The sequence below is a fragment of the Peromyscus maniculatus genome, chromosome 11 (assembly GCF_049852395.1).
Source record: "Peromyscus maniculatus bairdii isolate BWxNUB_F1_BW_parent chromosome 11, HU_Pman_BW_mat_3.1, whole genome shotgun sequence".
Lineage (NCBI taxonomy): Eukaryota > Metazoa > Chordata > Mammalia > Rodentia > Cricetidae > Peromyscus > Peromyscus maniculatus.
Genome location: NC_134862.1, coordinates 80,821,703 through 80,835,584, shown reverse-complemented (window position 1 = coordinate 80,835,584; position 13,882 = coordinate 80,821,703). Strand labels below are relative to the sequence as shown.

General features: G+C 39.9%; 1 protein-coding gene across 2 annotated transcripts; it reads left to right on the top strand.

Moving 5' to 3' along the window:
- The first annotated feature begins 4,438 nt into the window (after positions 1–4,438).
- LOC102910174 (intelectin-1a-like) lies at positions 4,439–13,508 on the top strand. Of its 2 annotated transcripts, XM_006990599.4 has the most exons (8): positions 4,441–4,577; positions 4,756–4,819; positions 6,096–6,194; positions 7,397–7,644; positions 8,025–8,183; positions 8,549–8,669; positions 9,463–9,566; positions 13,233–13,508. In XM_006990599.4, the coding sequence occupies exons 1-8, from the start codon at positions 4,518–4,520 to the stop codon at positions 13,383–13,385; spliced, it is 1,008 nt and encodes a 335-aa protein (XP_006990661.2). In that variant the 5' UTR covers positions 4,441–4,517; the 3' UTR covers positions 13,386–13,508. The 2 variants fall into 2 exon arrangements, with proteins under 2 accessions (XP_076404084.1, XP_006990661.2); XM_076547969.1 differs by lacking the exon at positions 8,025–8,183 and having other exon boundaries at positions 4,439–4,577.
- Positions 13,509–13,882: the final 374 nt, after the last annotated feature.

The following is a 13,882-nucleotide window of genomic DNA, read 5'->3' as shown; positions in this document are numbered from 1 at the left end:
AAAGAACCAGTTTCCAGACTGCAAGCAGGGCTCAAAGGGGAAGTCCACAGCTTCACAAAACTTAAACTTTTTCTTTCTTAGGATTTTTAGGAAATGGAAAAAGCTCATACATACTCTCTTGAAGGTTACTTTTCTTTATTCTCTCATGCTGGCTCTGAATCTATTTGTTCTTCACAGCAATATATACAAAATATATACAGAATCCTTTAGGCAATGAAGAAGTTACATTTGAAGGTCACATTCCATTTCTTAAATAAATGATAAAAAACAGAGTCATCCCGACAACTCATATGAAATAAATCTCAGCTCCCTAATTTCTTGTAGCTGCAATGAAAAAACCAGTCATTTTCTTATCTATCTAGGAAGATTAAAAAAAGAAACTTGCAACTCTTTCTCAAGGCTATGACATCAGGTATTCTCTGTAGCCCTGTCCAGTTGGAAAATCTTCCCCACATGGTGTAGTTGAACAAAACTGAATTTGTCTCTAGACCTCAGTTAATTGCTCCCTGTCACCCACACAATTTCTGGACTCAACATGAAAAACAGTTAGTTGGCTGAACTTTGAGTCTTCAGATTACATACCGATATCATAAAACTAAGATTAGGAATTTATATAGAGAGTTAATCACTACCTTAGTTATCAGCCAGACCTAGGAAGAGATACTGGCATAGCAATTAGGTTGCTTTGCATATCTAACCTTATTCAACAAATCAGACAGTTGGCTGTTATGTCCTTGTGAACTGGACTGCTTTTCCTGGAAATTGTTTATTTAAAAACCATTAGCAACTTACTTGCTCTAATCTAATGCTACTTTAAAGCTTTATATGACCTAGTAATGTACAGCTGTCTTAGCAGCTAGGGAAATTTGACTGTTTTCCTATGTTAACCTGAGCTGTGATACAAAGCAGTTCTCAGGGATTTTATAATCCCTGACTTATGTAATATTTGTTTGTATTTGTTTTTATTCCTTAGAACTCTGCATAAGCTAACATTGTTGATATCAAATGGACAATACAGCTTAAGGAGGAGTCATCTTCTAGACAATCCACAGACAGAGATCCCCAATAGATTGTGATGCATTCATGAGAAAAACACACTACAATGCAGGCAGTGGGGGACTCCCAATGTATAAATACATCCTATAAGATACCAGAGAAAAGCCTGTGGCAGCAGCAATGTGAAGGCACAGCATAAGCAAAAGATGTTCTGCAGTCTCTATTCTCATAAGCCTTGCTTGAATGAGACATTCCCATCAGAGAGTTTCTTTTCTGATGGGCTGGCACCTGAACTTCAAATGTCACCTACATTGCTCTGGCAGGGCACTGCCACTGACAGTGAAGCAAGATGGTGACAGAAAGAGCCTATGGCCTTGGAGACATAAACAAACTGCTATGTCAGCTGGATGCTGGTGGTTAGGAAGCTGATATCCTCCAAATCGCCTAGATTTTCTTAGACTCTTTGGGCTAAAACTTTGTAGGCTGTTCTATGATTTATGTACCAGTAAGTAAGAGGTGTCTAATAATATCAAAGATGTAAAAAGTAATAAAAAGAGCATGCCTTCCAAGAATATTAACAGAACACAGCATAAGAAGGGACTGGAGAAGGAGGCTCTCTGGGAGAAGGGGAGTATGGGGAGTAGGGACTGGGAGGAGTGAATGAGTGGAGGCTGCAGTTGGAATGTATTGTATGAGAGAAGAATAAATAAAAATAAAAAGGATACATCTAGTGTTGGCCAAGTCAGAAGAGCAGCAGGTGACAATTGAGCTTTTAACTCATCACAGTGCAAGGCACTGATGGGTGAATCTCAGATAGGCAAGGCCCAGAGGGCTTCAGCTCCTGAGCGTCTCTTGCTACTGCTGTGTCTTTACATGTTTGCCTCTGCCGTTTTTCTATAGTAAATGGCATGGTGTGGATGGGTGTGAGGGAATCCCCACTGCTTTTAATGTAGTGTGATTATCTCATGCGATTATCCCATTCTACTAGACATTCATACTTGTGGATTGTTATGAATATGATTTCCTCTTAAGATGTCCTGTTTAGGGGCTGGAGAGATGGCTCAGAGGTTAAGAGCACTGGCTGCTCTTCCAGAGGTCCTGAGTTCAATTCCCAGTAACCACATGGTGGCTCACAACCATCTGTAATGAGATCTGGTGCCCTCTTCTGTATACATAATAAATAAATAAATCTTTAAAAAAAAAAAAAAAAGATGTCCTGTTTAATTGAAGTAATGATTTTATACAAGAATAGTGTTAGTTGAAATAGAATTTCCTTGATTGAAGATTTTTCATAAATATAATAAGGGATTATTGTAGAGGTTAGTTTAGAGGGGAAATTAATAGAGGTAAAAGTAGGATATAGTGTTGCCCCCACCCCTGAAAAAGCAGTGGCTGCAAAGGGTAGGAAACAGGAACAAGAAAGTGTCACGAGGCTAGGACTTAAGAGTTTTACTTGAGGAGCTGAATAGACTGTGGTTTAGGTTAATGATTAGGAAAACAAGTGAGTCCCAGGAATTAGCTCAAGTACTTTTTGATATTGGGAAATGTATTCACAGGTTTCAGTGTGTGTCATAGCTAAAACAAAACTTTAAACAATTGACTTCATGTGACTAGAAAACAAAGAATTGAATGGACAGTTAAACTAACTGAACAAGACTCTAAATACTAAAAGGGAAACAAGTAACCTGTTTTTCTGGCAGTTATTAGAGCTACAGCCTATGTTAATGGTTATGGATGAAAGGCTCTTGAAGTGTGAGAAGTCTAAAAGATAAGTGTTTGACTAAGTGTGGGTTTCTCAGGAAAAGCATAAAAATGTGATTAAGAAATGTATTGGGGTTGACTTGTTCCAGAAAAATATGTTTTTAGAGTGATTATGTACTGTGTAAATTTTGGTTATGAGGAAAATCCTCTTTGTAATGAACTTGATGTGAGGAATCTAAAAAGAGCGTGTTTAAAAAGTAAAGAAAGAAGAAATAGACTCTCTCTCTCTCTCTCTCTCTGTCTGTGTGTGTGTGTGTGTGTGTGTGTGTGTGTGTGTGTGTGTGTGTGTGTGTGCACATTTTCCTTTTTTGCTGGCCCCAGAATTAAGTTTTATTCCCTCAGATAGAAAGGTTAGTTGAGTGATTATTGGAGACTCCATGGCCTGGTCCATACAGTAGCAATCGAGGAACCAATAAAATAAAGTTACACAGACAGGGTGGCTTCCAACTCAATTCATAGACACAGATGGTCTTGAATTTATTCATTAAAAATGTATTGACTTGTGTGTGTGTGTGTGTGTGTGTGAGAGAGAGAGAGAGAGAGAGAGAGAGAGAGAGAGAGAGAGAGAGAGAGAGAGAACAGTTCTTGTTAGGTATGGTTTGGTTTTATGGGATCTTATGTACCATATTCTGTCCTCCAACCTGGCTATGTAGTAGAGGATACCCTTGAATTTCTGATCCTTGACATCCACTTCTCAAGTGCAGGAATTTCAGGCATTTGCCACCATACCTAGTTCATATGATGCTAGAGATTGAACCTATAGCTCATGAATACAAGGCAAACATTCTACCAGCTGAACTACGTGCCTCTGTTTTGTTCTATTTTATCAACCTATCTGAGTTCTATTGTGTAAATCAATCTTTTGAACATACAAAGAAAAAATATAAGCTTGACAAAAAGCAGACTCCCAAAGGATTGCAGTGTAATCAGTATTGTAATACAGCTTTGTACTGAGGATGTTTCATCTCTGAGGAAAAGGCAATTCATTCCATTATAGCCCAAAGTGGTGTCTGAGAACTGGAAAAAAAGGTGGGGATAGAAGAAGTTCAAAATATCATTAGGAAGAATTTATAGAGATTGAATACCAAATTCGGTCTATTGTAAAATTTCACTAGTTTGTGGTAACTATGAGAAAATCCAAGACAAAACAGTGAGGGCTGTGTGTAACTCAATTTATGCAGACTAATGGTTTATATTTATTCTTAAATGGTTATATTACTACTATATTGTTAAAATCTCTTTTTAATAGTCAGATTTGATGGTGTGTGCCTATAATCTCAGCACTTGGGAGATGGAATGAAAAGAATCAGAAGTTCAAGGACATCTTCACCTAAACAGATTTTGAAATCAGCTTGGGCTACGTGAAATTTACTCTTTTATACATTGTAATCCCCCCAAAAAGCTTTCTTCTTCCATGAAATAAGTATAATTATAAACGTTTGCAGTTTTTTAGTATTATCTTGCAAGAAAGACACAAACAAAAAAGTCCAAATGGATATCAAATGTTGCAAGTCTCATCATCTATTTCCTTTTTGGAAAATACACAGGAATATACCCAAATATGGAGAGAGTGCTAGGATATGACATTTAATATGTGTCTTTTTGAGCCTTTGGATCCCATGTGTCATCACTGTACAAGGAACTTTCCTGGAATAAATAAAAGTTTCCTCTCCAGTGGCATCCTGCCAGGAAAGGGGGAGCCTGGCAAAGTCTGGGCTATTCCCACCAGGATTTTCCCATAAAAGGATACAAACCTCATCATGACCACAGTAGAGACTCTGCAGAGAGAGAGAGTGGCTTACCTCCACTCAGCTGGCCAGGTATGGAGGGGAAGGTAGTTGCTATCGATAGAATAAGGGAAGTAGACTCCAGCTCAGGTCTTTAGGCCCAGAGAAGTGAGGAGTTTAAAGGAAAGGAAGGACTAGATAGGAGCTGAGACAGGGATAAGAGGAAAAGATGGTCTGGATAGAGACTAACCTTCATCTTGATTTTCTTTAGATGACCATGACCCAACTCGGTTTCCTGCTGTTTATCATCCTGGCCACCAGAAGTGGCAGTGCTGGTGAGTCTTGCAGCAGAACCCAGATTCCTCAGGTCACCTCTAGTTTTATAGGCAGTCATCATTAGACTGGGTTGCTTCCAGAACCTACTTTTGTTGTTGTTTGGTATTTTGTTGTTGTTTTATTGGTTTTTTTGTTTGTTTGTTTGTTTGTTTGTTTTTGAGCCAGGGATTTTCTGTGTAGCCTTGGCTGTCCTGGAACATGATCTGTAGACCAGCCTGCCCTCAGACTCAGAGATCTGCCTGACTTTGTATCCTGAGTGCTGGGATGTGGGTCACCACAGCTTGGTCAATTATGCTTTTTTAAAAAAATATTGAAATTAAATACAATTGTATTATTTTCCCATCCCCTTTCTTCCTTCTAACCATTCCCAATTATCCCCTACACCCACTCTCTACAAAAATAAAGGTCTCTTTTTGTTATATTCCTGGACACAGTCCTCCATAGAAATGATGCCTTTGAGATGTAGGCTGGATGCTGATTTTCTCTTGAAGAAACTCTCAGTGGCAATGAGATTGTTGAGGTATGACCTGGTCCAGATTCTGTACTTGTGTGTAGTTTTAGAGGAACTTATGCAAAAACTGTGTACCATCCTAGTCATTCCTTAGGCTGAGGACCTTTGCTTTAGGGTTTCAATACTAAGTGAATGGCCTGGTTTGTGCCCAGAGAATGTTGTCTTCAATTCTGCTCTCTGCAAGAACTAATTGTTGTTTTAAGATGTGTATTTCATCTTCACTACTGTTTTAAGGAAAAGGGGAAGTCTCTAAATGCCATCTTACTTAATGTCCACATGACAGTTTTTTTCAGCTTGATATTAGGCTCTAGGGAACTGAAGCTTGACACAGTAAATACAATCCAAAAGTACTTGTCTTGTAAACATTGAGCTACTTACACCTGAGTAGCTCTGACCCCAGAGTTCTTGTTTGTTTCAGCATTTCTAGGTTCTCAGAGCACAGTGCAGAGTGAGGCTAGTTTGCAAGGCTTCTTATTCCAGGGTCCCTTGGTCAAGCCTCTGCACTGTCAACCTCACTACCCATGCTTCAGGCACATTAGGCTCCCTGCATTTCCTCTACTGCAAAGCTGGACTTCACTTTATTCTCCTTTTTCAGGACTTTGGATGCAAAGTTCTCCACACCTTCAAATTTCTTGTCTTTCTTCCTAGTTACAAATGTTGTTGATTCTCAGAGTGAGGCTTTGAGAAGTCATGGAATGAGTTTAGGATGGACAATAAGAGGAGGCTGAGTGTCCCATGAGAGTGAAACTCTGCATCTTCTCTAGTTAAAAAGAACCTGGGAACCAACAGATGGGCCAATCCTGTGTCTGCCTCTCTGTTCAGAAGCTGCAAGGAAATCAAGCAAAATGTCACTGGAGCCCGGGGTGAGTGATTAAGCATTTAAAGAGTGTACTGTAATCCTTACACTTGGGAGCCTAAGGCAGAGAATTGAAAGCTCCAAGACAACCTGGGGAGACTCTATATCAAAAATACAAACAAATAACCCACTTAGGAAATCAGGCTTTAGTCCTCCAGAACAGGTGTTCTTTTTTTCATATAGAGAATGTGTTTAAATGTACACAATGCATAAAAAGTGCCACTTACCCAATCTGAAAGATTTTCAGAGTCAAGAAGGACTTTCACAATGGTATGGATCACCACTATCCATTTCCAGAAAGTTTTTGTTCCTTAAAGAGAAATTCCGTAGCCACAAAGTAACAAATTTGTGTATTCCCTGTGAACTGCTATTCAGTTTCATACTTCTATGAATCTGTCAATTCTTGTTACCACATATAAGTAATCTGCCTTATTTCATTAGGATACTGGAAGGCTCATATGTGTTATAGAACAGTTAATTTACTTTTTAAAAATTATTATTATTATTATTATTATTATTATTATTATTACACAGATGTACATGTCTGTGTTTGGTAATGTGTACATGTATGTGCAGGCATGCAGTTATTTCAGAGGCCAGCAGAGGCCATCCCATCTAATCCTCTGGAGCTGGAGTGACAGGCAGTTGTACACTAACAAATGTGAGTGCTGGAAACTGACTCAAGTCCTCTGCTAGAGCAGTACTTGCTCTTAACCATGGAGCCATTTCTGCAGCTCACTTCATTCTTTTTGATCTACTGGATATATAGGAGTGTATGTGATATATATTCTGCAAATAGCCAGCACAGTATATTGCTTATTCCTTTTTATATAGAGAAATACTTGGCTTGTTTCTGCCTTCCATGTCTTGTGACCAGAGCTGTAATGAATATGAATGTACATATCTGAGTCCCCCGTTTCCAGTTCTTTGGTTATCTAATGAGTGGAGTTGTTAGGTCCTTTGACAGTACTATGTCTAAATTTAGAAAAAAAAATTATTGTCACTTTGGGTAGTTCTGTATTCAGCCTCAGTCACAGAAGATTGGCTTTCTGAAATCAGGAAGATCCAAATATCCCCAGGGACACCTGTAATAGGACACTCAGGATATGAGGCATGAGCCATGGTTGTAGTTCCTAGAGTCATTCTGCTTCTGGAGCAGAGAAGGACAATGAGCCTGCACACAGGACTGTGGACTGGTTCTCTCTACAGATGGCCTCTATTTCCTCCACACAAAGAATGGTGTCATCTACCAGACCTTCTGTGACATGACCACTGCAGGTGGTGGCTGGACCCTGGTGGCCAGTGTGCATGAGAACAACATGGGCGGGAAGTGCACAGTCGGCGATCGCTGGTCCAGTCAGCAAGGCAACAGAATCGACTACCCAGAGGGGGATGGCAACTGGGCCAACTACAACACCTTTGGGTCTGTGGATGTGGCCACAAGTGATGACTACAAGGTTGGTACACTCTGTGGTCACTTGGGAAAGGATGAGGATGTGAGTGTAGTTCAAGCATGCCAGAGAGAAGGTTGGAATGATGCCCTTCAACATAGGGCTGAAGAAGTAAAAAAAAAATAAATAAATAAAAATAAAAATAAAAAAAAATAAAAAAAAAACAAAAAAAAACACTTATCTTGAATCTTAACATCCTACCAAGTAGACTTTTAGGTTAAGTAGGTGGTTGGACCATTGTCTTTGTAAATTAGAGTATCTGAGCATGGCTGGTCATGTGTCCACCTGGAGCCCAGAGATATCAGCTCTGCTGACAACTGTGAATGTAGGTCTTTGCTTGGTGAAATCTCCTGGCCTGGTCAGATACAGTGTTGGTTGCTTTCCAGAACCCTGGCTACTTCGACATCCAGGCTGAGAACATAGGTATCTGGCATGTGCCAAACAATAGCCCCCTGCAAAATTGGAGGAACAGCTCCCTGCTGAGGTACCATACATACTGTGGCTTCCTGCAGCATATGGGCCATAATCTGTTTGGACTGTACCAGGTAATCAAGACTGCTGACTGAGGCTGGTTTTCATGGGTATGGAGAGAGGCAGGTGTTTGAGGGTGGGCAGGCTGTATTCCTTGTTTCCCTTATTCTGAAATATAGTGAGTCGAGGAAGGAAAAGGGCAGTAGTATGTGGAAAAGAGAGGAGAGGAGAGAAGTAGGAAAGGGCAGAAGAGAAGAGAAAAAGGGGGAAGTGTCTAGGGTGTCAGAGAGACACAAACCAAGGAAAGGATTCTCTTATCTGACTTGTTTGGAAACAATCTCAGTTACGGGACACATGCTGTGCTTTTCCATGCAGGACAGTGTTCCTGTGAGTGCCAATGCTGCCATCCTTACCCAGTGACTTCTTTTGTTCCTTGTAGAAGTACCCAGTGAAATATGGAGCAGGGGAGTGTTGGACTGACAATGGCCCAGCTTTCCCTGTGGTCTACGACTTCGGTGATGCTCAGAAGACAGCCTCTTATTACTCACCCCTTGGCCAGAGTGAGTCTTTAATGTGTCTCTGAATCCTCTGCAGGACACTTGATAAACTCAGTTATGGTAACTGTCATTTACCAAGCATTACAGCCTGCTTCTCATCTATGAAAGTTTATGTTTTGTTTCACTTCATTCACTTGCTTGCCCTTGGATTATCAACTATTATTAGCCCATTTTACAGATTAAAAGACTGGAGCACTGAAGGTCCAGGAACTTACCTGAGAGCACCAGGCATAAGCAGGAAAGTTGACATGTGCACTGGGGATACAAGGTTCCAGAATCTACTCTTAACTTTGTTATAACTCAGAGGTTTCTCAGGAACAGACATCATGTGCATGTGGCTGAACAAAAAGAAAAAATGGAGTTTTTTCTGTTGTGAGGGGTGACTGTTATGTTGTTTAATATAAATCTAAATGTGGCATCTACCTTTTATAAATGATAAGCTTGTGCTATATAATTCAAAGTTCTAATTTATAGTTGGTATGTAAGGCTTGAAAGAAAAGTTTCCAAGGTAAATGTAAACAGGAGCAGAATGGATGCACTTGCTAACTGCTGTGACAAGACCTTGGAGATATTCAGTAGAGACCTTCCTGTATCATAAATTTCTTCATTCAAGCTCTGGCAAATGGGGACATTTTATAAACACTGGTTCTTGGGGTCTGTGGATGGGAATAGGTGAGGGTCCCCCATTGGGTCTGATAGTTTAGACTGTGTATCCTGAACCTGGCACCACCAAACTCAGGTTGACAGCTATTTGTGGCATTTTCCTTGAATGCTGTTTTCTGTCTCTTATTTTCAGGTGAATTCACTGCAGGATACATCCAATTCAGAGTGTTTAACAATGAGGGAGCAGCCAATGCCTTGTGTGCTGGGATGAAGGTCACTGGATGTAACACTGAGTTTGTGAGTCTGTGTAGTGACCAAAGAGGCTCATGTATAAGACTGAGGTTTCCAGTGTGTATCTGTGTATATTGAGTGTGGGAGACAGTCCTCTTAGTATGTGTACATGTATGAGAATGTGACCTTTCCCTGTTCCTTGCTTGGTTGCAGGAATGAGAATTTCTGTCTAGATAAAGATATCCTGTCTTCTTGAAGACCATAGTCAACATGTCAAACATGTAATTGCACTGTTGGTGTTTGCTTAGACTTTAGAATATAATACTTAGTTGCCTGGAATGAGGGTGACATTTGTATTCAGAGAGTCCTATGAAAGCCTTTGGGGGCTGAGATTGTTAGAGAGTCACTCCCCACCCAGGATTTGGCTTTTAAAGTTAAACAGATACTGCCCATCATTTTCCAGGACTTGTATAGATTTTTGTTGTGTCAAGGGGTTCCAGGAGAGTCCTGGACATCTGGTAGATCTCACCCAGACCATTCACCTCCCTATCACAAGGAATTACTCTTGTTCGATGTTGGCATCTCAATGAACTGCCAAGACAGGTGTACTCAGCTACATTGCAGCAACCTGATGTCCCCCTGAGCCTGGGATCATTAGACTTATTCTGTTTTGTTTTGTTTTGCTTTTTAATAATTTGTGGTCAAAGGCAGGTTGAGGATGGAGCCCTTTTATTGCCACAGTGAAGGTTGTATTAGCATGTTCTGGCCAAGCATGGTAGTTCACATCTTTAATCCCAGCACTTGCGTGGCAGAGACAAGCAGATCTCTCTAATCTAATTTGAGGCCATCCTGATCTACATAATGAGTTTCAGGTCAAGCAGAACTACATAGTAAGACCCTGTCAAAAGATAAAAGCAAGTTCCTTTGAGATTCAGCCCTCCCTAAAGTAACAGTCTAAAAAAAGGGTCATCAACTCCTGGCAGATGATCCTAAAGATCTCAGTGTTCATTTATTCCTCAGTCATTAGCTTGCCCTTCACGTGGTCAAGATGAGTAGCTTTGCTGTCAAGGAGGACCTTGGGACTGTGATGTGGAAAGATGAAATAGGGAGAGCATGTACTGTTGAGGGAGTAACAAGCTGTTTTCAATTTTGGTATGTAAGGTGGATGTGGGATATAGGAAGAGTTCATTTTGGAAATGTTAACATGGACTAGATCAGGAAACTTGTATATCACACCAATGATTGTTGGACTGTACATGTGATGAGCACCACTGCAGTGTTTTAATGGGCATATATTGATTGATGTGAGTATTCTTTGTTTTTTTCAAAGATGACATTGGTGATCTAGAGGTTACAGATTCTAATGAAGGAAAGACTAAGTACAAGGAAATAAGTATTGAAATGGTTTCCATGATCCAAACGAGAGTGATGTAGTGTAATGGAAATTTTGGGGTAGGATGAGCACTAATGAGTTTCAAAGATTTTAAAAATATTAACAGTTGAATACAGAGAGAGGGAAGAGAAGACATTTTGAATAATTTCATAGTTTTCATTTGAGTAGGTGAATATCAAATAGTAAGCCAAGATGTCTGGATGCTGAATATGTTTGGGATCTCAGAGGGCTATGCAGTCACATGATGCTGGATTTAAAACATTTATTTGACTTCATTTGTATGTGTGCACATGTGTATTCAAGTAATCACAGAGGTTAAAAGGAGACATTGGATTACTGAGAATTAGAGTTAAAGTCTTTTGATTGGGTGCTGGGATCCAGTATGGCTCCTGGAATCTGAACTTTGTTTCTATGATAAAGTAGTAAGATATTTTAACCTTGGGGCCATCTCTCCAGCCTCCATGCTATTAACTTGTTTGAGTGGGATTTTAATTTGTCTTACTTCAGATTTATTTATTTAATTTTATATGTGTGAGTGTTTTACCTGCAGATATGTTTGTGTACTGCTTGAATTGCTGGTGCCCTTTAGCTGGAAGAGGGCATTCTATGCCATGGAACTGGAGTTGCAATAGTTGTGAGCCCCATATGGGTTCTAGGACCCAAACCTGGTCCTCTGTAAGAGCAACAAGTGCTCTTAACCACAGAGATATCTCTCCATCCCCGATGTTACATGCTTTAATCAATGTTGGACTTGGTATATAATGGTGGTCCCAGATGATTAGTATAACTTACTAGCATCATAGTCATTCTAGCTTATATAAGTACAATCTATGTTGTTCACAGTGACAAAATTTTCAGTGAATTTCCCCGAATAAATCTCCACTTTTAAGTTATGTATGACTGTAAGTAACTGTGTTTTGATTTGTTTGTTTGTTTGTTGTCATGAGGAGTGTAAATTCTCTGAGTAGTGATTTTAAGTGGTAGTCCAATCTTTTAAGTCTTAAACTTAAGAAATATCTGATATATATATATATATATATGTGTGTGTGTGTGTGTGTGTGTGTGTGTGTATATATATACATATATATATATACATATATATATATATATATATATATATATGCCATCAGTGAATTGTTCATAACTAAAGCTAAAGGGGTAACACAAAGTATAAGAGAGTTGTAAATGTGTCCCCTCTGGGAAGCAGCACTTAAGAAATTTATGGATGAAAAGTCTAGCCAAGGAACCTGAGAATGAAGGTTGAGGGAAGTTGAAGGAAAGGAAGGAAGAGAGAATGATGCCACTAAGGCCAATGGAGGGGGTTTTATGGATCAAACAGAATGATACCTCCAATAGAGAGTCTGATGAGGGATGAAGAGCCCACTGAACTTGGCTATTGAGGTGTCTCTGGGCTCATCAGCTGTATTAGTCAGTATTTTGCTTCTGTGATAAATACCTTCAAGAAACAATATATAGAAAGAAGGATGTGCTGGCTAGTTTTATGACAACTTGACACAAGCTACAGTCATCTGAGATGAGAGACCCTTATTTAAGAAAATTCTTTATAAGATCAGGCTATAGTCAAGCCTGTAGAGCATTCCCTTAACTCCTTGTTGATGAAGGAGGTCCCAGCCCATTGTGGGTTGTGCCACCCCTGGACTGGTCATCCTAAATTCTGTAAGAAAACAGACTGAGTAAAACATGAGAAACATGCCTTCTCCATGGCTTCTGCATCAGTTCTTGCCTCCAGGTTCGTGCCTCTAGATTCCTGTTCTGATGTGACCAACATAAACCAAATAAACCCTTTTCTCCCCAAGGTGCTTGGGTCATGATGTTTTATCACAGCAATAGTAACCCTGACTAAGACAAATGGCTTTGTTAGTTTGATGGTTTCCAAGATCTTTACCCCTGGTCACTTGGCTTTATTGCTTTTAAATCCATAGTGGAGTATGATAAATATCATGCTCATACCAGAGCAGTTTGGCTTGTTATATAGTGTCAAGGACAAAAGAAAGACCAGGAAAGGTCAAGAAAAGATAACCTTCAAAACACTCAACTAACACCTTCAGTGACATATTTTCTATAAGTAATCCCCACTCCCCCACTTCATAGCTCCACCACCTCCCAACAGTCAATTCAAAATGGTGACACATAACAACATTAGTGATTAACTAACTGATGAAGGCAGGGTCCTCAAATTTAATCCCTTTACCAAAGCTCTGCCTCATAATATTACTTATACGTGGGATCAGGTATTCAGTACATAGCACCTTTTGAGAGGGAACTTCACATACAAACCATAACACCTCTCATTGTTACATGCTTCCCTTGTTTTTCAGCACTGCATTGGTGGAGGAGGATACTTCCCAAAATCTAATCCCGTGCAGTGTGGCGACTTCTCTGCATTTGATTGGAATGGATATGGAACTCACAGTGGGTACAGCAGTAGCCAGAATATAACTGAAGCAGCCGTCCTTCTGTTCTATCGTTGAGAACTTTGTGGTGTGGAACCCAGATTTCTGCACCAGTTGTGGACTCACATGCACGAGGAAAAACTTACCTAGTAACTAGAATGCTAATGACACAGGAAAGAAGAATAAATCATGTTCATTGCAGGCTTGGTGTCTTTATGAATCCTTTTTGTGCAAGGATGGGAGATTTCAAGAGTTTCTGCTGGCGTGTTTGCTAATCTTGTGACATCAGTACTGGAGACTCCTGATACAGTAATATTCATTTTTAAATTTATTCTTCTCTCATATATTACATCCTGACAGCAGCCTTCCCTCCTTCCCTCCTCCCAGTTCCTCCTGCATTGCCCTCTCCTCCAGATCCACTCCTCCTCCATTTCCCTTCAGAAAAGAGCAGGCTTCCCAGAACTATCCACCAAACATGGTATAACAAGTTACAATAAGACCAGGAACATCTCCTCCTATTAAGGATGGACAAGGCAACCCAGTAAACAGAAAAAGGTTGTGGAATATTCCTTTAC

Coding starts and splice junctions, on each gene's coding strand:
- LOC102910174 (XM_006990599.4), top strand. CDS start 4,518: ATGACCACAGTAGAGACTCTGCAGAGAGAGAGAGTGGCTTACCTCCAC. Junction 4,820..6,095: donor CACCAGAAGTGGCAGTGCTG/GTGAGTCTTGCA, acceptor CATCTTCTCTAG/TTAAAAAGAACCTGGGAACC. Junction 9,567..13,232: donor CTGGATGTAACACTGAGTTT/GTGAGTCTGTGT, acceptor CTTGTTTTTCAG/CACTGCATTGGTGGAGGAGG.